At 36.2% G+C, this 23,462-nt stretch overlaps 1 protein-coding gene across 3 annotated transcripts in view; it reads left to right on the forward strand.

Annotated features, from left to right (window-relative positions):
* PARP8 (poly(ADP-ribose) polymerase family member 8) overlaps window positions 1–23,462 on the forward strand; it is a 197,190-nt gene that overhangs the window by 115,451 nt on the left and 58,277 nt on the right. For all 3 annotated transcript variants that reach the window (XM_055422074.2, XM_055422075.2, XM_055422073.2), the window contains exons 9-12: window positions 5,212–5,272; window positions 5,719–5,809; window positions 18,603–18,669; window positions 23,051–23,176. In XM_055422074.2, coding sequence (XP_055278049.2) covers window positions 5,212–5,272; window positions 5,719–5,809; window positions 18,603–18,669; window positions 23,051–23,176 — 345 coding nt within the window. The remainder of the gene's footprint in view (window positions 1–5,211; window positions 5,273–5,718; window positions 5,810–18,602; window positions 18,670–23,050; window positions 23,177–23,462) is intronic.

Below are 23,462 nucleotides of genomic sequence, written 5' to 3' on the forward strand. Positions count from 1 at the left end.
TAGTTTAGATGGGTTTCCTTTCTTACCCGGATCTAATTTTTAAATTTGTCTCAGTCCTGTTGTCCTTTAGAGAAATATATAGCTACCGTGAATACAGTCTTGCAAAAATGCCAAGATTTCTTCCTGACTACTGAGTTTGAGTAATCTTGGCCCATTCACAAGCATCTCTCCCACACTGAGCATGAAACTCACACTGAGTAGGCATGCAGAGATAGACACGCAAGCTGTTGAGTTTCAGATGTCAGAAGGAGGTGTATATTTCTTCACAGAATATATTTCTTCTCAAAATATAACTGTCCAATTATTGAAAGCAGTAACTAAATAGCAGTAGAAGTTTATTTGTCAAAAACTTGTGGTAGAGTTTCATGTATGTATATTATACACGTGATTTGCTCGACAGATGATAAGAGAAAGCTATATTTTTTATAACCAGAACAGTCCCTGCTAATTTTGATCAGATAGTATTATAAAACATCATAACAGTATAATAAACAAGCTGTGGTTTTATAGAGAAAGGAGGACCAACATAGACGGTCGAGTATTTAATATATTGTAAGTGCATATGTGATGTCATTAATGAGGATGTTATCTTAATAAGCTCCATAAAAAAATGGGAGAATGAATTGCTAAGAGTTCTAACGCATAGTGCCCTAAAAAATACCTGTTTATAGAAAGCATATATTTCATACATGTGTTCTTTATACATATGAACTAGATCACATGTAAATATTCAAAATCAAGTGGCTGGATTTCAAGATCTGTCTATTCAGACTTCACTCAGATGTCTGGAAAGAAATTTGTGGAGCAGTTCTCAAGACCTCAGTCCCTAAATGAAACAACTGCATCAGATCATTTGTGTCACTTCCCTTCTCTTAAAAAAGTATTCAAGTTCAATTTGATGTGATCTTTTCACAATGAATAAATGCAGGCAGGGTATGGAATTATTTTGGATTATTATAAACCTAACACAGCATTCAGTATACAATCAGATATCAGGCTTCACACTTCAGGTTGCTTTCATATTTCAAGCATTTGCCTTGATTCTGCATTTGCTATTCATGAGATTGGGCCTACTGAAAGATATTCAGATACAGAAGCAATTCTGAGGCTGGGTCATTGCATCTGGCAGACTGTAATCACACTTTGTAATCTCGCAGTGGGAAACGTGAAATGAATGGCATTATATAAAAAGGGCATCACAACAGAAATTGGTTTGCATACACACAGTGTTGTTGAGTTCTTTGAAGTATGGCATAAAAACAAAAGGTATAACTATTTACAGATCTACAGCTGCAGAATCCAGTTAATTACAAACCTTTAATGCCTCTGCTTCCTTAAAATTCTGTACTCCTGCTCTGCTGTGGTGAAAGATAGCACTTGTAACCCTTTCGTTCCTGGTTTTTTTTTTTTTTTTAAAGAAATTGATAGTATTAGAAATTAAAGATACTTTTAACTAAAAAAAGTGAAAGAAAGTGAAAGTGAGTTGCTCGGTCATGTCCGACTCTTTGTGACCCAATGGACTGTAGCCTGCCAGGTTCCACTGTCCATGGGATTCTCCAGTTAGGAATACTGGAGTGGGTTGCCATGCCCTTCTCCAGGGGATCTTCCCAACACAGGGATCAAACCCAGGTCTCCCACACTGTAGGTAGTTTCTTTATCATTTGAGCTACCGAGGAAGCTCTTTAACTAAAACAAAAGTGTTGAAAAAATTATATAAAGAATACTTTAAAATTCACATATTAAAGATTTTATAAAGAACATATTTCACATTCTAATCATAACGATGATTTGTTCTGTTGAAGTGGTCTAGAAATCTATTTATGAAGAAAATAGCTGGGGTAAGGTTTGCACTGACTTTTGTTATCTCTGCTGCCCTTTTCTCTGCCTTTAAATATACCAAAGTCTTGCCATCATAAGTAAATCCAGAGTTATTCTCCCCTCTGAAATTGGCAAAGATGGGAGAAAAAAAATGCCAGGTGATGATGAGGATGTGGAAAATGGTCACTGTGAGAACCTGGCTGGTGTGATCATAAGTTGTTTTAACTTTTTAAAAATAGTAACTAAACAGTATATATTAGGATTACCAAATATAGTTTTGCTATTTATTTCAATTATTAATTCTGGAATTTATCTCTGAGAAGACAGCTGCACGTAGACTTCTATCCAGAGTGCCATTTATCAATATTAATAGTGTAAAAAAATTGAGAGCACCCTAATGTTGTATTATATAATTTTATTCATACAAATTTATAGATTTAAATTTATGGTTTTAAAGAATATTCCACGAGGTAAAAAAAAGTACTCATTATAGAAAAAGTGGAAGAGCAGGACAAAAATTTTTACATACCTATTATCCTTAATAATAAGTATTATAATGATATATTAATGTATGAAAGAGACTGGAATGAATGTAAAGAAAACCTATTGTGTCTGAGTGGTACTAAATTTTATTACAAGTTATTGTCTGTTTTTCTCTTTCTCACATTTTATATGAGTCTGTATTGCCATTGTAATCAGAAAAAGTAGATTTTTTTAGAAAATACTTTAGCTTTTTTAATAAAATAAATGTTACCCACAGCCTATATGTAATATACAAGTCCTCTTCCTACTTTTTTGGTTTTCCTATTTCTATTTTATATAAGAAAGAGTATTTTGCTCTCCATAGTGTTTTGGTACTCGCTCAGTGAACAGCATATATTTGGAACATTTCCCTCATGATACTAAATATTTTTATATCAACATTTTTAGTAATGGATAATTTTAAAAAATTGTATCATCATGCCATAGTTTAAGTATTTCCTTATTATTCAATATTCATTTTTTCCCTAATTTCTGCTTTGTACGCTTGTTATAATTTTATGGGAATGGTTGTAGTCAAGGTCTCTCCCTCACCAAAATGTCATTTGAACATCACTAGTGGTCTGTCCTCATCACTGTATTTAATGGTTCCCTTTTGACGTGTCTGACTTGAGATATTTGACTTCTTGTATTTATGAATAGTATGCTGACGTCCAGGGTCAGCAAATTATGACCAGTGGGCCGTGGGATCTGTTTTGAACAGTTCATGGTGTTTGCTTTTCTTAAAGGGTTGTAATAAAATGACCCCAAAATAAAGAGAGATATTCGAAAGAGACTATGTAGGCTGTAAAAACTAAAAGGTTTACTATTTTGACCTTTACAGGAGAAGTTTTCTGAACTCTGAACTAGACTCATAAAAGCAATGGTTCTTGTTCTTGATCCTTATTCTTGTCTTAGTTTCTGTATAATGTCATAAGTAAATTGGCATATGTTTATATCTAAATTTGCATATCATGTCTAAATTTGCACAAGGTTATAAAAATTTTTATCCTTTATGATTAACACAGATGTTTTGAAGCATGCAATTAAAGAATTAATTCCTATGTGAGTAATTTTATCTATTTTCTATAACACCGATATTTTGAAGTGTGCAATTAAAAAGTTAATTCCTATGTGAATAATTTTATCCATTTTCTTCTTTATGTAGCCTTTAGAAATGACCACGAAAAAATAGAAAGTGTAAATTTATAAATAATGAAAATGTGCTCAGTGTTTTGATATATTTTTAAGGAGAGAATGGAGAAAACATAGAGGCTGAGTTATTAGTTTCTAACATGCTGCATTTTTTGATCATTGATATAAAAAAGTAGAAGGACCCTCTACATGCCTTTATTCTTCAAATTACATAAAGCCATTTAATCATTATAAAAGTGCATTCTCTGAACCCTATAAAAGTGCCATAGTTTTGTACTACATTAGTATTATTTGAATATTATCATACATGGAACTGTTCATCGAGTACTTACTGTGTGCCAGATACTGCACTTGACAGTTTTGAGATTGAATGTGAATTCTGTGTCTGAATTTCCACCAACTTTTCTGCCCTCTGTCAACTTGTTCCACTTTCCTGAACCTCAACTTCCTCATCTGTGAATGAGGATAATTATATTATCACTGTCAGAAGTTTATGATGAGGACTTAGTGAGATCATCCATCATTGTTTGACCTGGTTTCCAACACAAAGTGATAGTTTATTGAATAAAGAGCTAAGCACCTGCATAAATATTTAAATAGGATGCATATATTCAAATCCTGGCTCTGCTACAAAGCAATGATGGGGGGGTTACATTATTACTCTGAGCCTCAGTTAATAGACATGTAAATTGGAAATGGTAATAGTACCCTGGTGTCTCAGTGGTAAAGAACTCACCTGCCAATGCAGGAGACATGGTTTTGATCCCTGGGTTGGGCAGATCCTCAGGAGGAGGAGATGGCAACCCATTCCAGTAATCTTGCCCGGGAAATCCCATGGACAGAGAAGCCTAGTGGGCTACAGTCCCTGGGGTCACAAAAGAGTTGGACACGATTTAGTGATTAAACAACAAGTAGTACCTATTGTGCGTTATGATCACACGTATGTAAAATCCTTAGAATGCTTTCTGGCAGGTAAGTGCTCAATAAATATTGGCCATTAGTTTTTACAATTTCTGTTATCATCATAGTTTTTTCCCTCACTGTAATTAGCATTGGTAACTTCAGAATTTTATAAAAATATCAAAAATAGAGATTTTTGTGTATGGAGAATACAAAAACTACTGTTTTATGCCCTTTAGTTAGCTTTAAAAATATGCCTGTTTGTGTGGAATATACTGTGGTTACTTGTTTTAATTTGGATACATCAGACATGTAAAACTGCCTATCGAAACATCAGTGACATTTAAGTGGCAGAACACCTGGATAAGTTTCAGAACTACTGATGTTCTAATGTGGCAGGAAATTTTATGGGCATATTATTGTGGCAGTCAGTGATCCCTCCACCCCTTCCTCGTGTCAGAGACTCCTTTCTTGCGCTTAGAGGCAGCTCTGAATCTTGAACACCAAGTGATCACATGAGAAGATCATTCAATTTGTTAAATAGAACTTGGGGCATTTGAAACTATGCACCAAATAACTCTTGAGTTCATGTACTTATTTGCCTGTACATAAGATGGAAAGGTATATATATGGTATAAAGAGGTCACATGAGACCACAATCCAACTAAACTGAGTTAGTTAATTTATGTCCACAGTCATTTTTTGAACTATCTGTGGGGATCAGGGATGAGAATTCATGACTAAATTTTAATTTAAAATAACCTCGAACACACTGTCTTTTAAAGAAAATGAAACAATAATGTTAATCTTTGCTTTCAGGGAATATGGAGCCATTGATGATGTAGATATTGATCTGCATATTGATGTTAGCTTTCTTGATGTAAGTATCGACTTATATGATTGCTGCATTTAAAAAACACTTTTATTCTTGGAAGAAATTTAATTTTAGTTTCTCTTATAATACAATTAGAAACATAATGACTTTGTTAAGATTTATGAAGAAATGCCACGACTGGTTGAAAAAGCAGAGATTTTGCATATGTTTTCTTCCATTAGTTCTTTTAATATTTTCTAAAAATTATGGATTTGTATCAGTAATATAGTATGTCCTTATGTGTTATGTTTTCACTTGAGTTTTCAAATGAAGGCAAAAATTAAAAGTACTTTGACTTTCATTTCACAGACCTGTAAGTTTTTGAGATAATTTGTAGGCCTTAATATAAGCACTTCTTCAAAATAAGTTTTAAAAACATGCATATTTTTTATCTTGGAAAAAAATCAAGAACTCTAAAAGATGACTAATTCATCTTTCAAATATTTGCACAGGAGGAGATTGCTGTGGCATGGGAAGTGATTCGAACAGAACCTATAATTGTCCGATTACACTGTTCTCTTACACAGTATTTGAATGGCCCAGGTTAGTTTCATTTCCCTATTATTTTGCATATTCATCAGTTGTGCACTGTACGTGAAGTACAATATGGTTCATTTGGTAATTCTGAACATAATTGAGACTATCTGGATAATGCTTTTTTAAACATACTTGCATCCTAACGGAGGTACTGTATCACCAGCATAACTTAATGTAAACAGAAACATACATTTAGTTTTATAGTTTTCAGAACCTGATGCATTGCTGTGAAAGAAAAACAATAAAACCTAAAAGAGAATTGTGCATATAATAAAACACTCAGTAACTATACTTAGAGTTGCCCTTAGGTTTAATTTTTTGTGTTTCTGAACCCGATATTTAATTTTAATTTATCTTTGATTACTAATATATTTAGCTTAAGTATAACATATTTCTTTTTTGAAAATGAAGTATTAATAATATTTTTGTTTCCCAATACCTGAAGGGATGGTTTTGATGTATCTGAAGGAAGAGATGTTTATAACAAAGGACCCTATTATCAATCTTGCCAAGACTTACTGCATTTAAATGTAATCTGTATGTATCATGGGACTTCCCCGGTAGCTCAACTGCTAAAGCATCAGTCTGCAATGTAGGAGACCCCAGTTCAATTCCTGGGTTGGGAAGATGCCCTGGTGAAGGGCATGGCTACCCACTCCAGTATTGTCTGCGTTCTGGTGGCTCAGTCGGTAAAGAGTCTGCCTGCAGTACAAGAGACCCAGCTTTGATCCCTGGATCAGGAAGATCCCCTGGAGAAGGAAATGGCAACCAACTCCAATATTCTTGCCTGGAAAATCCCATGAATGGAGGAGCCTTGGCAAGCTACAGTCCATGGGGTCTCAGAGTCAGACACAACTGAGAGACTTCACTTTATGTACTTCTCTCTCTCACACACACACACATCAGTATCTGTTCATATTGTTGCAATTATCTACTGCTGCAGAATAAACCACTCCAGAATGAACTGAATTAAGACAACTGCTCTCTCACCATTCTTTGGGGATCCACTGGGCAGCTCCTGCCTGGAGTCTCCTGTGCCTCTGTAGTCAGATGGTGGGTGGAGTTTATGTTTTTAAAGGCTCCATTAGGTTGGAGGCTCAAAATGGTTGGACTTTAGATGACTAGCAATTGATGCAGGTATCATTTCAGGACTACATAGGGCTCAGCTGGGACTATAAAGTGTCTCCTTACGCCTGGCTGCTTTGTGTGGTTTAGCTTCTCGTAGGATGGTGACTAGAATCCAAAAGCAAGTGTTCCAAGAAAGGGACTGTGGTAAAAGGCTCACGGAATCTCCCACTGTATTCTATTCATCAAAATAGTCAAAGAACCCACCCAGAATCAAGGGATACTGACATAGATGATGTGTCTTGGAATTGTAGCCATTTTTAATCTTCTGGGCACACATTACCATGGTCTCTGCATGTTTTGCTTTATGTGTATCAAAGAGCTTACATCTGTTGTTAGTTTTCACATAAGAAAACTATCTGCCCTTTCAGGTTTATGAAATATATAGGAAAGTCTCCATTTTGAAAATATTTCTGTTGTCATCACTTTTTAATTATTATATAGTGTATTCTACCTAAATAACAACATGCAGTAACATATAGTGATGTGACCTAATGCTTGGCAAAGACAAATAGAGGTGACATATTTTTATTTTGATTATATGTACAGAAATAAATATATTTATAAATGCAAAATATATATATATATAAAAAATGCAATAAAGAAGGAAAATAATTCCTTATAATCCCTCTATACTGAGGAACCAATAAATCTGTTGGTGGTGTTTCTGTTTTCTGTGCACATGTGGTTTATTTTCATAAAGTTGACATTGAGTTGTATTAATAGCTATGCACCTTAGTGTTATGAACCTTTCCTCCAGTCATTAAATATCCTAAAGCAGAATGATGTATAATATCTGCATAATAATTTAGCCTGTAGATATATGTGATTTGCTGTTTCCCTACTTATTGTGGGGAAATTTTTCTTTCTTTAGTGATTTGAAATATACTTATTCTGTTTTATTCTGATGGCGATTAAAAGGAAGAGAAGCCCTCATGTCTGAACTATTTTTTTTTTTTTTTTTTAATTAACAGGGTTAGGAACAAATTTGGGTCATTTCATCTCTACTCACTCAGTTCCATCTGTGCGAGAAGACAGTGTGGCATACTTTTATGTAACCTTTACCACTGTTTCATGTGTTTATATAATCTTGAATTTTGGGCAGAGGTTTTCCTTTACAATATCGTCTGAGATTCATTATATTTGCATGACTTTATAAATATTTCAACAATTATGTTTTAATTCATGTTGAGATGATTTGTTGTTCAGTACCATTTATTCAGTTTTGCAACTCATTCATAATTTAATTCTTACTTTTACATCTCCATTAATTGATTTACATATTTAATAGTTTGTAAGCTAAAGAAACGTGAGGGTTATGCTTCATTTTTCATACTGGAGAATGATTCTTTTTTTTGTGAATGAGACAGATTTAACCAGGTATAAATTTATGAGCTCATAATAGTCCCCCCCAAAAGGCAAAAGTGCTTTAAAAACTTCTGCTAGTTTGTGTGTTCAGTTCAGTTCAGTCGCTCAGTTGTGTCCGACTCTTTGCAACCCCATGGGCGGCAGCCTGCCAGGCCTCCCTGTCCATCACCAACTCCCGGAGCTTACTCAAACTCATGTTCATCAAGTCAGTGATGCCATCCAACCATCTCATCCTCTGTCGTCCCCTTCTCCCACCTTCAATCTTTCCGAGTATCAGGGTCTTTTCAAATGAGTCAGTTCTTCCCATCAGGTGGCCAAAGTATTGGAGTTTCAGCTTCACCATCAGTCCTTCTAGTTAATATTCAGGACTGATTTCCTTTAAGATTGACTGGTTTGATCTCCTTGCAGTCCAAGGGACTTTCAAGAGTCTTCTCCAACACCACGGTTCCGAAGCATCAATTCTTCGGTGCTCAGCTTTTATTATAGTCCAACTCTCACATCCATACATGACTACTGGAAAAACCATAGCTTTGACCAGACGGACCTTTGTTGGCAAAGTAATGTCTCTGCTTTTTAATATGCTGTCTAGGTTGATCATAGCTTTTCTTCCAAGGAGCAAGCGTCTTTTAATTTCATGGCTGCAGTCACCAAAATTTGTGTGTGAAGTATTTTAATTCTGTTCGTTTGGGAGAAATCTGTCTTGATTTACTTTGTGTTTTGTTGTGTTTACTTATTGAGCTTTCCCCTTTGTTTTCCTTGATATTGTTGTTGTTGTTGTTATTTAGTCATCAAGTCATGTCCAGCTCTTTTGCAAACCATGGACTGTAGCCTGCCAGGCTCCTCTGTCCATGGGATTTCCCAGGCGAAAATACTGAAGTTGCCATTTCCTTCTCCAGGAGATCTTTCCAACCCTGGGTCGAATCCCATATTGGCAGGGAGATTCTTTACCACCAAATGACCTGGGAAGCCCCTTCCTTGTTGTTGCCATTTATATATTTATCTTTGATTGTTATGCTTAGATCTTATTCCACCTCAAGAAGTTTTATGCAATCATTTTTTTTGTTCCTTCTTTATCTATTCTCCACAGTATATGCAGATTGGATCTAATTCCTATATCCTTCATGCTTTTTATCATTTGTCTTAGTCTTTTGCCTATCACCTCTGCTTTTATAAGTTATTTTTCCATTAATCTTCTACTACATTAAGCAAATCTTTTTATAATTTAGTCTTTGATTTAATGTTCCCCTTCTGTTTTTAATCTGACTGCAGTCTCTACTGATATCATATTTATATGTCAATTGCTTTCCTTTTATTTATGCATCATTTGGAATTTTGTTGTGAACAAAATCAGCAGTCGCCCAAGACACATAATTTTGTTCCTGTAGATGTGAATTGTGTTTCCTTCAGAATTCAGGCAGTGTTAAAATGCACTTCTTTCAAAAATTGTGGTTTGTGTATAATTTCTTGCATTAAGAAGAGTAAAGACACTTTGTAATGAAAACAGAAAATACAGAGACATCGTGGAGGAAAAAAACCAGTAAAGAGGATTCCACATTTACTTGATTCTATAGTTAGAAGAACAAGAACCTCAGATAAGCAGATGACACCACCCTCATGGCAGAAAGTGAAGAACTAAAGAGTCTCTGATGAAAGTGAAAGAGGAGAGTGAAAAAGTCCTCTTAAAACTCAGCATTCAGAAAACTGAGATCATGGCATCTGGTTCCATCACTTCATGGCAAATAGATGGAAAAGCAGTGGAAACAATCAGAGACTTTATTTTGGGGGACTCCAAAAACACTGCAAATGGTGAGTGCAGCCATGAAATTAAAAGATGTTTGGCCTTTGAAGAAAAGCTATGGCCAACCTAGACAACATATTAAAAAGCAGAGACGTTAATTTCCCGCATGGTCCATCTAGTCAAAGCTGTGTTTTCTCCAGTAGTCATGTATGGACGTGAGAGTTGGACTGTAAAGAAAGTTGAGCACCAAAGAATTAATGCTTTTGAATTGTGATGTTGGAGAAGACTCTTGAGACCCTTGGACTTCAGGGAGATCAAACCAGTCCATCCTAAAGGAAATTAGTCCTGAATATTCATTGGAAGGACTGATGCTGAAGCTGAAACTCCAATACTTTGGCCACCTGATGTGAAGAACTGACTCATTGGCAAAGACTCTGATACTGGGAAAGATTGAAGGCAAGAGGAGAAGGGGACAACAAAGGATGAGATGGTTGGATGGCATCACCGACTTGATGGACATGAGTTTGAATAAGCTCTGGGAGATGGTAATGGACAGGGAAGCCTAGTATGCTGCAATCCATGGGGTTGCAAAGAGTCGGACACAACTGAGCGACTAAACTGAATTGACAGTGAGCAAGAATCCCTTAGAAGAAATGGAATAGTCAACAGAAGAGTCTGAAATGCAGTACTTGTGTGCAACCTCAGAAACAACAGAATGATCTCTGTTCATTTCCAAGCAAACCATTCAGCAGCACAGTAATCCAAGTCTGGGCCCCAACCAGATGCCAACTGATGCCAAGAAGCTGCAGCTGACTAGTTCCATGAAGACCTAAAAGACTTTCTAGAACTAACCTCAAAAAACATGTCCTTTTCACCATAGGAGGTTGGATTGCAAAATTAGGAAGTCGGAGATACTTGGAGTAACAGGCAAGATTGGCCTTGGAGTACAAAATAAAGCAGGACAAAGGCTAACAGAGTTTTGTCAAGAGAATGCACTGGTCATGGCAAGCACCCACTTCCAACAACAGAAGAGATGACTCTACATGCAGATATGACAAATCAGATTGATTATATTCTTTGCTGCCTAAGTTGGTGAAGCTCTATGCAGTCAGCAAAAACAAGACTGGAGCTGACTGTGGCTCAGATCATGAGCTCCTTATTGCAAAATTCAGACGGCAATTGAAGAAAGCAGGGAAAACTGCTAGGCCATTCAGGTATAACCTAAGTCAAATCCCTTACGATTTTATAGTGGAAGTGACAGATGGATTCAAGGGATTAGATCTGGCAGACAAAGTGCCTCAAGAACTATGGACAGAGGTTTCATAACATTGTACAGGAGACAATGACCAAAACCATCCCAAAGATAAATACAAAAAGACAAAGTAGTTGTCTGAGGAGCCCTTACTAATAGTTGAGGAAAGAATAGAAGGGAAAAACAAGGGAAGAGAAGGGTAAGATATATCCAACTGAATGCAGAATTCCAGGGAATATCAGGAAGAAATGAGAAGGCCTTCTTAAAGTACCAATGCAAAGAAGTAGAGGAAAACAATAAAATGGGAAAGACTAGAGATCTCTTCAAGAAAATGGAGATATCTAGGGAACATCTCAAGCAAGGATGGGCGTGATAAAGGACAGAAAAGGTATGGACCTGACAGAATCAGAAGAGATTCAGAAGGGTCACAAGAACTATACAAAAAAGATCTTAATGACTAGGATAACCATGATGGTGTGATCAGTCACTTAGAGCCAGACATCCTGGAGTATGAAGTCAAGTGGTCCATAGGAAGCATTACTACCAACAAAGCTAGTGGAGGTGATAAAGTTCCAGTTGAGCTATTTCAAATCCTAAAAGATGATGCTGTTAAGGTGCTGTACTCAGTATGTCAACAAATTTGGAAAGCTCAGCAGTGGCCACAGAACTGGAAAAGGTTTTCATTCCAATCCCAAAGAAAGATAATGCCAAAGAATGTTCAAACTACCATCAGTTGTGCTCATTTCACATGCTAGTAAGGTTATGCTCAAAATCCTTCAAGCTAGGCTTGGGGAGTACATGAACCAAGGACTTCCAGATGTACAAGCTGTGTTTAGAAAAGGCAGAGGAGCTAGAGAGCCATTGGCAACATTCGCTGGATCATGGAGAAAGCAAGGGAATTCCACAAAAACATCTACTTCTGCTTCACTTACTAAGCACCTTGAGTGTATGGATCACAACAAACTGTGGGAAATTCTTAAAGAGATAGGAATACCAGACCACCTTACCTATCTCCTGGGAAACCTGTATGCAGGTCAGGAAGCAACAGTTAGAACCAGACATGGAACAATGGACTGGTTCAGAATTGGGAAAGAAGGACAAAGCTGTATATTGTCATTTTGATTATTTAATTTATATCCAGAACACATCATGAAAAATGCTGGGCTAGATGAAGAAGCACAGACTGGAATCAAGATTGCTGGGAGTAATAGCAACCTCAGATATACGGATGATACCACTCTAATGGCAGAAATTGAAGAGGAACTAAAGAGCCTTTTGATGAGGGTAAAAGAGGAGAGTGAAAAAGCTGGCTTAAAACTCAGCATTCAAAAACTAAAATTATGGCATTCAGTCCCAATACTGAATGGCAAATAGAAGCAGAAAAAGTGGAATCATTGACAGATTTTCTTTTCTTGAGCTCTAAAATCACTGCGGAGGGTTACTACAGCCATGAAATTAAAAGATGCTTACTCCTTGGAAGGAAAAATATGACAAACCTAGACAATGTGTTAAAAAGCAAGGACATCACTTTGCTGGCAAATATCCATATAAAGCTGTGTTTTTTCCGGTACTCAGATACAGATGTGAGAGTTGGACCATAAAGAAGGCTGAAGGCCGAAGAGTTTATGCTTTTGAATTGTGTTGCTGGAGAAGCCTCTTGAGAGTCCCTTGGACTGCAAAAAGATCAAACCAGTCAATCCTAAAGGAAATCAACCCTGAATATTCACTGGAAGGACTGATGCTGAAACTGAAGCTCCAATATTTTAGCCACCTGATGTGAAGAGCACACTCATTGAAAAAGACCCTGATGCTGGAAAAGATTGAAGGTAAAAGGAGAAGAGGGTGCAAAGGATGAGATTGTTCAGTGTCATCACCAACTCAGTGGACGTGAATTTGAGCAAACTTTGGGAGATACTGAAGAACAGGGAAGCCTAGTTTGCTGCAGTCCGTGGAGTCACAGAGCATTGAATATGACTTAGTAACTGAACAATAAGAAGATTAGTTCCATCTGTTCTATTTGTAGCAAAATTTGCTTAAAGTTTCTCTCATATGAGGATGGCATTATTCCAAGTTTCTGGTCCTTTTGCTGGGTTTCTCCTATTTCTAAAATGCAGCGATTATGATAAGCCTTGTTCAGGACTATTGACTCATTTTGTCAGCTTAACTAGTAAATTTCCCCAAAGACTGTTTTTTCCTCAGAGAAATTTAAGGAAGAATATGATTTAAAATTAGGAATAATATGAAATAGATGGCCAACCTAGAGACAAGGATACTAAAAAGAAACATATAATCTATTATTCTAGAAAAAGTAATGAGAGTTTATCCTAGTTTAAGATTTGGATCATTGCAAGCAAATAAATAGATGAGAAAGTATTTCTTGAAGATTGTTTTGCAATGTCTTTGACAATATCAACATTTATAGTAAAATGAACTTGCAAAAAATGTATGACTTGCAAAAATCCAAGGTTTAGGCTGACCTAGTTAACAGTTCTTTTTGAAGAGCATTTGTTCCTCAGTTTGGAGAATGTATGAGTAATACTTATCTGAACTATAATATTTGGCCAGGGCTAATCTGACAGTGTATCTGTGGGTGAACAGAAATGATAAGAATTGAAGAAATAACCTCCTTATCTACTTTGAAGTTAAAGATTATTTTCATTGTACATGGGGAAATATACTTTAAATAAAAAGACAAGATTGTTATGATTTTTATGGTACTATATATTTTTTTGAAAATTGCTGATATGTAAGTCTAGTTTATGGTCTCAAGGACGCGGCTGCTTTTTGTTTAAAGTGACACACAACTAACATTATTAAAAATGTTTTCTCATCATTGATACCACAACATTTATATTATCAGAGTTGGAATAATTTTCACCTATCTCACTTATTGCTTTCCCAACCTAAATTATGAGAGACAAGGAAAAACTGAAAAACTTTCCCTTTTAAAACAAAAAATATTTTAGTAGGTTATCTTTCTCATTCTTTTGTCCCCAAAAATGTACCTTGTGGGGAATTTGGTTGACGTAAACTTTTAATTTAGGGAGAATAAGTATTTCTATGATATTTATTACTGTTCCTATAAAGGGTCATTTACATGTAGATTCTACTTTTATATTTATTTATTTGTAGATTCTACTCTTAATAGTCTACTTAAAAGACTACTTTTAGTTAAATTTATACATGAATATTTGTTTACTCCTCGAGGAGGAAATGACACCCACTCCAATATTCTTGCCTGGAAAATTCCATGAGCAGAGGAGCCTGATAGACTACAAGGGGTCGCAAAAAGTCAGAAATGGCTGACCATACAGACACACATTTGTTTATTTGCTTAATGGGTCTTTTATATTCCATTTTATTTTCAATCGGATTATTTTGGCTAGCAAAATCTATTACTTTTAAAAACATTTAAAAAATTAATCTAAAGCATTTTCAGATTTACAGAAAAACTGCAGAGTTAGTATAGAAGTCCCCATACATGTATATCCAATTTAACTGATTCCTAACATCTTATTTGAATGCATTAAATACATTTCAGTAGCTAATTGCATTAATTTTAATGGTATATGAATTTTGTCACTTGAATTTTGGAGTATTTTTGAAAGTAACATCTTGTTAGCTCTTTCAGTATATTCTACAATTTGGGGTCATTCAGATTTTATACTACTAATTGAGTCAATATTTGTGACATTTAGTTTCTACTAATTCATAGTATGAATAAGTTTTGGTCTTTGTGTTATTAATTTGTAGGAATAATTTACATATTTTGGATAAATACTTGTGTGTATTATATCTCTTCTCTCTTTATCTTATACAATTATCTTCAGTGAAGATTTCAGTTCTTCTACTGCATTTTGATTTTTTTTCTGCATTTTTAAAAGCCAGGCCCCTTTCATTTTTCTGCCTCCATCTTCCCAGTTTCTTTTTCCATCTGCCTGAGAAGAGATTGTGTTTTCTTAAATCTTCTTAAAGATTTGTCATCTTTTTCTTTAAAGAATAATTCCCCTGAGTTTTCAAGTTAGGATTTTTTTAAATTCACTTTTCTATAGCCCTGGGTTTGGGACGCATGGAATTGAAGTTAAGTATTCTCTATGTTAAGGATTAGAATGTTTGCTGGAAAGAAACTGATGGGTGATTAGCACCAGTTTTCTTTGATCAGTGGAGTGTTTGTATCCCAGACTAATGGCCAAGACAGGGAGTGAGGCAGTTGGGGATACCAGCCTGCTTTGCTGTGTGGAGCATGTGTGGTCTGAGAATGTATAATAATTAGACAGTTTTAGTTCTAATGATCTGTTATTGCAACAGTTTGTAAGAATGGTACTACCCATGCTCTTGTACAAGGTCATCTTTTTATTTGCATACTAGCTTCCATCCCCTTTCATCTAATTAACACACCCTTCTCTCTCCTTCTTATACTGTTCATGTATGTCTCTTTCTTCTAAAAGATTCCCATTAGAGCAAAAAAAAAAGTCCTCTCATTTTTAAAACAAACACTTTTAGACCTTAAATCACTCTTCATTTAGTCCCTAGCACTCTGCTTCCCATGACTGTTGAGTTTCTTCATTAGACTTGTTTCTGTCAACTTCATTTTTTTCCCCTTCTTTTTCTCCTTGAATATGCTGTAGATGTGTTTTGGATGCATCATTTCACAACCAGGGCTCTTGTCAGCGTCACCAGTGACTTGAATATTGCTTAATGACCCGATGACCAATTTGGAGTCTTCATCTTAATTAACTTAGCAGCATATTATAACAGTTGTTTATCCCCTCCTTGGAAAACTTTTGTGAACATATGTCCATATCAGCAGCATTCTGGAATCTTCCATCCTCTTAGCTATTCCTCTTCAACCTTCTCTGTGGAGCCTCTAGATACTGGATGGCTCAGGCTGAATCCTTAACTTCTGTCTTCCATCTACACTCACAGTTTCTCATCCAACCTCATGCTTTTAAATACATATATGTTCTGACTCATCCAAATGTATGTCTTTAGCATGTTTCTCTCATCCAAGTGTGTAAATACTGGATTTCTCTAGTAGCCTACTTAAACTTTTCCACTCGAGTGACAAAGCATTTCAAATTTATAGTTGTGTCTGCGGAAAAGGCAATGGCAAGCCACTCCAGTACTATTGCCTAGAAAATCCCATGGATGGAGGAGCCTGGTAGGCTGCAGTCCGTGGGGTCGCTAAGAGTCAGACCCGACTGAGCAACTTCACTTTCACTTTTCACTTTCACACATTGGAGAAGGAAATGGCAACCCACTCCAGTGTTCTTGCCTGGAGAATCCCAGGGATGGGGGAGCCTGTTGGGCTTCCATCTATGGGGTCACACAGAGTCGGACACGACTGAAGTGACTTAGCAGCAGCAGCAGCAGCAGCAGTTGTGTCTGACTCTTTGCGACCCGATGGACTATAGCCTGCCAACCTCCTCTGTCCATGGGATTCTCCAGGCAAGAATACTGGAGTTGGGTTGCCATTTCCTCCTCCAGGGGATCTTCCCCACCCAAATTTGCAATATCCAGAGTGAAACTGCTGATCTTCCCCACTGCTCCGATCTGATTCTCCTGCAGTCTTTCACCCAGAAATTTGTAAGTTTTATACATCTGGTTACTCAAGCCAAAATCCTTTGATTCATCCTTGACTCCTTTCTTTTTCTGATACTTTGAATTCAATCTATCAGCAAAACCTGTCAGATCTCCTAGAGAGTATGAATCCAGAATGTTCACCACCTTCACTAATCCAAGCTATCATACTCTTCCCTTAAGTACTCTGAGTTCTGGGCTGAATTTCCTGTTTCTACCTTTGGTCTTTACAGAAGATCCTGTAAAGAAGGAGCTGCCTGTGCTCCTTCTTTCATCTCATCTCCTAACGAGATACCTTTTTCACTCCTGTCCGACTTCCTTTGGTGGTCCTAGAATAGTGAAGCACATTTCTTCCTTAGGGGCACTACCCTGTGTTTCCTCTGGCCAGGACCATTTACTTTCTGCCATATTATCTAATGTTGAAGTCTTTTTGTGCCCACCTAAGCTTTAGCCCCCTCCTCCCTTTTCCTTCTTTATTTTTATCCAGAGCCTTTATCACTATGTGACATTTTGTCTGTTTTCTTATCTGTTTTCTATCTGTCTCCTCCTGTTTACTAAGGCTTAGAAGGGCAGGGGTATTTGTGTTTGTGTGTTTTGCAGCTCTATCTATAGCAGCTGGCACAGAGGGAACATAATATATACCCTTTAAACTAGTGAATAATGAATGGTGAGTGACTCTTTTTGTGGTTATCAATTTCATAAGCAGCTCAGTTATTAATTTACCGAAATGCACATATCTGATAAAAACATTAAGCACACAAGATGGTGTGCAGTGAAAAGTGAATCTCCCTATGCTTTACTGTCATTCTCCATTGTTTTATTCTTAAAAAAAGATCTAGGTGTATACACACATGTCTCTCTTACACATAAAGAATACAGTGCAAACTGGAATACACATTGCTATTTACACTTAATATATATTTTTGAAAGTCATCATTATTATACATATTGTACATTTACATATACATATATTTATACATTAGTATATAATATGGAAGGAAAGCTGTGAAAAACTTCACAGTGTATTAAAAAGCAAGGACATCATTTTGTCCACAAAGGTCCATATAGTCAAGGCTATGGTTTTTCCAGTAGTAATGTACAGATATGAGAGTTGGTTCATAAAGAAGTTTGAGCACTGAAGAATTGATGCTTTCAAATTGTGGTGCTGGAATAGACTCTTGAGAGTCCCTTGGACAGCAAGGAGATCAAACCAGTCAATCCTAAAGGAAATCAAACCTGAATATTCATTGGAAGGACTGATGCTAAAGCTGAAGCTCCAATACTTTGGCCACTTGATGCAAAGAGCTGAGTCATTGGAAAAGACCCTGATGATGGGAAAGACTGAAAACAAAAGGAGACAGAAGACAAAAAAGTGGCAGAGGATGAGGTGGTTAGATAGCATTACTGGCTCGATGGACATGGATTTGAGCAAACTCTGAGAGCTAGTGACAGCCAGGGGAGCCTGAAGTGCTGCATTCCATTGGGTCGCAAAGAGTCGGACACAACTTAGTGACTCAACAACAGCAATAGCAACGTAGAATGATCTCCAAAATCTCTATATAAAGCATAAGTAACCATGTGTAGGATTGTGTGTAGACTACTTTGAAATGTGTAAGTATGTGTATATACATATTACATACACATAGTAATATTCATATTACTTTTCAGTCTTTTTACTGGCCGATAGTTGAGTTTCAACTCAATATTTAGACCGGTTTTTTGTTTTTCCTTTGCAGTGCCCACTGTTGATGTCTTTCAGATTTCCACAAAAGAGAGATTTGGTCTGGGACATCAACTGAAAAAGTAAGTTTTCAGAGTGAAAAGCAAATTTCTATTAAAGACAACTGAGTTCTCATTTTGCTTGCCACCCCCACCCCATTTTGATTTAGCACAGCTTTTTGAAGTAAATGCCTCAGGAGAAGAATTCATCCTGATGCTGAGAGACACATCAATAATTTAGCTGGCAGAGCTCATTTTTAGAACTGGGCCAGATTCCACCTGCCCTTCCCCCTACCCCCTACTCCTGCCCCCCAGCCAGGATCCTTTCTCATCCCTGCAACACCCTGCCTTCCACCTGAGAAGGTGGGTATGTGAAAATCGGAAAATAAACTCTTAATGTTTAGAATTCCACACCTTTGAAATGAAATTCAATGTACAACATATGTTTAGCACTTTATATTATGTAGTGTTTTCTTTTTAAGGACTCTGAAGAGAAATTTTCTCAGTTTTCTGTATTGAATTAGGTATGTTTTTCCAGCTTAATTGGGTTTGTTTTTTCGATTGGACTTTGTTTTTCAAGCCAGTGTCTTACAGGTCTTGGAGAGAAGCATGGAGACTGCCTTCTATGTTAAGCCATTCAAGTTAGGTACCACATCACCTTGCCACATCTTCCCATTCCACTATGATCTTTTTTTTCCCTTCACCAATTTTCTCCTTCATTTTATAACATATTTTTAATTTAATGACTTTACTTGTTTAGCTCGGTTTTAGGTTCACGGCAAAATTGAGAGGAAGGTACTGAGACTGTCTCCAGCCCCCACACATACATAGCTTCCCTACTATCAACATCTCCTACCAAGTGGCACATTTGTTACAACTGGTGAATCTATATTGATTATGATTATCACCCAAAGTCCAGAGTTCTACTTTATGTACTTTTGTAAGCCACTTAAGAAATATTTTGGGAGAGTGAAATGACATTGTTCCAAACAAGACAAGAAACACAGAAGTACAGAAGTGTAGAAATAGCTTCCTACCTATACTGGCATTTGAGTACATCATTTGGGCTCAGAAAAAGTAATGATGTGTGTAATCCCCAACCCTGAGAAATTAATTTCCTTAATTAATTTCACTGTTTCATCACATTATAGAAGATGTTTAGTCGCTGAGTCATGTCCAACTCTTGTGACTCCATGGACTAGAGCCTACCAGGTTCCTCTGTCCGTGGGGTTTCTGCAGTGGGTTGCCATTTCCTGCTCCAGGGGATCTTCCTGACCAGGGATCAAACACAGGTCTCCTACATTGCAGGTGGTCTCCTTCTTGGCAGGCAGGTTCTTTACCAACTGATCCACCAGGAAATAGCATTTCAAAAAAGTTATTTACTTTTATGTATAGATTTTAGTTATGTGGACAGTTTGGTATATGAACTAGAACTTTTTTTTCATGACTTGATCAGTTTTATAGTTTCTTTCCTTAATTTTAAATAACTGGGTTTGCCTATGATCTTCTAGTCTAATATAATATATAATAAAATTCAAAACCTGATCTCATTCTCAGAATAAGTCATAAGAGGAAATTGAAATATAAAGAGGTTATTTTCCAGAAACATACAGCAAGTTAGGAAGGCAGATTTAGAATCTAGGCCTTTTGTTATTGCTCAGGAAATAAGAAATACTCATTAAACTTTTTCTGTGATTCTTTATCTTTTGTGTTTCTGGCAATAAGACAGAATCTCAACAACAGCAGGAGCTGCAGCATTTGCTTATGCAGTGCTGCTTTTTTGTCAAGTACTTAGCATAGTGATGTATATTACCACCCTTGATCTTCATAACAACCCTGTCAAGCAGGTACTATTACTCTCCATGATGTAAGCCCAGATGATGAAGCACAGGCCCCAACAGTTTAAGCAACTTGCTTAAGCTCACACACTGAGAAAGTGGTAGAGCCAGGATTTGATTCCACCTCAGTATTTTTGGTTCACCCACTAATCTGTCTCTCATACAATCCTAGATACTCTTTGCCTTCATAAAGCTTGGAATATATTTTCAGCATTGAATAGATATTGGGGAAAATGTGAAGTCATTAAAAGAGCCTGAAGGAAAAAATACTGACTCCAAACAGATGTAATATAGTGATCAGTCTTGAATAGGGTATCTATTAATCAAAGGCTAAGCATACCACAGACTATGGAAATAATCTTAAACTCTGTATGACATTATGTTCAATTGGCATTAATCAAACTTAAGCTATTTTTAAAAGGAAAAAGTACATTGTGAATCTCAAGCATTGCCTTAAGTGCATACAAATAAAGCATGATATAAATTATTCATACGTTGAGTTCAAATTTATAAACCAAAATTCAATTTATAACTGATGTGCAAATTGCAATAAAAACTCACATTTCAAATTAATACAGGAATTTAACCTGATGGATGATGTCATTTCGCTGCAGCTGTTTCACCACCACAGTTTGAACACAGTACCGGTTACATTTCTTTTGAAATCAGAATGTAGAAAATCATCACATTGCCCATGTATACTCCCGTTTCTCTATCTGAACTACCCTGGAATCTTTGTTCAAATAGCTGACTGTGATATCATCTGGTCTTCACTTGATGTGAATGTATAATTTACCTTGAAGTTTTTTCCCTTCTTTTTATCATCAGCTAATGGCAGTTGTAATAGTTCTTCTTAGTGCCAGCAAATTCAAACACCAGTATGAGCACTGAAATCTCTATTTTAAGGGAATGTCCATATATCAAATGTACTCATATGTATATTTCAAATTACCATTGAAATGAAACACGTATAGAGATAGTTAACTCCTCCCTTTCAAATCCAAGAACAGGTAGGGATTTGGGTGTCCAAGTTTAAGAATTACTAGTTTAAGATGTTGAAGTCACACTTTAGAATGTTAATGTTATATGAAATTGAGAACAATTTTAGCTCTTTGACTTGTGTTTTGTTCCGGTTAGTCTGTTGAGAATCAGAGAAGCACTTGTTAGGTTTCTTAGGGAATGGTACATAGGAATGGCAATTTTTCATAGGAGGAAAAGAATCCAAATCTGCCTGGTACGAAGGGTGGTATCACTGGGGACTTCAGGTTAGGTACAGGGGAAAACAATGACCCTGATGTTCTATTATATTTAAATTTTGCTAAAATCTTGGGAGAAAAATCTCTTCTGACAAAGTTGGGGTAGTAAGTCTGAGTGATGTAGTTTCTAGCAATCTGAGTTAATTTGGTAAATGAATAATCAGCCTAGTATTAAGAGGCACACCTGCCCCTTTTGAATAGCATGTTAACATAGATTCATGCATATCGGATTATATAGGTATTACAGCTCTGCCACTTACTATCCAAGTAAACTTGGACAAATTTCATGTCCTTACCTTACTTATGAAATGTGTAGAAGGAGGAAAAAAGATTTGTAAATAAAGTTCCTCCTTTACACCCTGGCCTATTGTCAGTGGTAAATACTGGTACCATTTTCCTGGCCCAAAAGGAATCTGTGTTAGAAATAACTGAAAACAGCATGAAAAGCAGGCAGTGCTGAATTGACTTTGAAAAGAAAATGAAGATGTTTAATCTATTGCACACAATGTTTGTTTTAAAATTTCTTCTCTACTTCAGTATCAGCTAAGGGACCCTCCTCCAGTGCCACTGGAGAGATGGGATCCAGAGAAACTGTCACAGCCTGGGACCCATCTCAGAAAATAAGGCCATGTCTTAAATCTGCAGTTGACATTCTAGAATTTTTTACCGCAAAACAGTAATGCCATGGTCTTGAATTTAGAAAATATCGAGGTCAGAAGTTACCAAATTCCTGCCTTATGATAGGAACTGAAAATTTTTTAAGGCTCATCATTAAAAGAAAAACAAAATACAGAATATTTTCAAGTGAATGGGGCTGTGCTGAACATAAAATTTGCTGATCTGCTTATTCTCCATAGAGTTAGTTTTGCACAGCTTATTTTTGCTTAGGATTTTGTAGTTTCATTTTGGTTTCCTTTTCAGGAACAAAACTACATAAACAAATCAAGAAAAAGTTTACTTGTAGCTTAATCATAATTACTAACAAAAATCGTTTTTAAACCTATGTGGCTGGCACCAACAAAGTATTTCAGAGTTTTCTTTTGCCACCAAAGCAAAAGGCGTTGATCCTAGAGGTTGTCCTTATGAATCTCTTTATATCCTTATTCTTTTACCTTTTATCAATTATTTAATCAATTGTATTTTTAATTATGTCACAGTAATTAATTATTAATTGCAACACAGTAAAATCATTAGAAACTTTCTCTCAGATGCTTTCCTACACATGAACTCATCTTGTATGGTTCAAAATTAAATTCTAATTACCATGCATTTATTTTCCTTTGATAAATGCGTTCTTTCCATAATCTATACAGAAATCTGATAGTAAATTACCTTGGAACTGTGACAACACACTTACCTTTGGTTTGACAGAATCATGCAGACATTTGTTACACAGCAGTGGAAGCAGAGCAAAGAAAAATCCAATTGCCTGCACAATAAGAAGCTGTCAGAGAAGAAAGTCAAGTCTCCCCTGCATTTATTTTCAACCTTGCGCAGGTGGGTAATAGACATCTTTCCCTCGTCTTACTTAAATGCTGCACTTGTGATCTTCCATGGTTATTTAGTTCAGCGTGTTCCTTCTACAGTCTTGGCATCTGTTTATTTTCTTTATGACTTTAAAGAACAAACCAAGTTACATCCATTCCATCAAAAAACATAGCTACTCATATCTGTGTTTTGAGTTTGTGTTTTTATATTGGTTAAATTTACTAAAATTACATTTCTTTTGGTTTCTAGTTCCATAGAGTTTCCCTACCAAAATTAGTCCTTTGTATAGCTGCTG

This window comes from Moschus berezovskii, chromosome 18, assembly GCF_049115385.1.
Source record: "Moschus berezovskii isolate FMDL1 chromosome 18, NW_MosBer_1.0, whole genome shotgun sequence".
Classification (NCBI taxonomy): domain Eukaryota; kingdom Metazoa; phylum Chordata; class Mammalia; order Artiodactyla; family Moschidae; genus Moschus; species Moschus berezovskii.